Genomic DNA, 247 nt, shown 5'->3' with positions numbered 1-247 from the left:
AAACCGATCTCCCCCGGCACAGGCCGTGGCATCGAGCGAGCGGTACGTGAACGCCAGCGGGGGAGCCTTCAGCAGCATCGCGGCTGACGAGCAGATCCCCTCCGTCCTCGCGGGTGAGATCGTCATGACCGCCTTCCTGGTGCTCGTGGTCTGCATGGGCGCCGTCAACGGGAAGACCATGACCCCGCTGGCGCCTTTCTGCATTGGCTTCCCGGGCACGGCGGGCGAGCCAGTGGGGGGGGGCCAC

General features: G+C 68.8%; 1 protein-coding gene across 1 annotated transcript in view; it reads left to right on the top strand.

Annotated features, from left to right (window-relative positions):
* The window catches only part of AQP8 (aquaporin 8), a gene marked incomplete at both ends in the record, with an annotated part of 5,444 nt that overhangs the window by 3,266 nt on the left and 1,931 nt on the right, over positions 1-247 (top strand). The window contains 1 exon segment of the mRNA XM_010155396.1: positions 23-242. Coding sequence (XP_010153698.1) covers positions 23-242 — 220 coding nt within the window.

Source organism: Eurypyga helias, unplaced genomic scaffold (genome assembly GCF_000690775.1).
Source record: "Eurypyga helias isolate BGI_N326 unplaced genomic scaffold, ASM69077v1 scaffold27087, whole genome shotgun sequence".
In the NCBI taxonomy this organism is placed as follows: domain Eukaryota; kingdom Metazoa; phylum Chordata; class Aves; order Eurypygiformes; family Eurypygidae; genus Eurypyga; species Eurypyga helias.
Note: the sequence above shows the minus strand (reverse complement) of the source record. Positions and strands in the feature narration are given on the sequence as shown.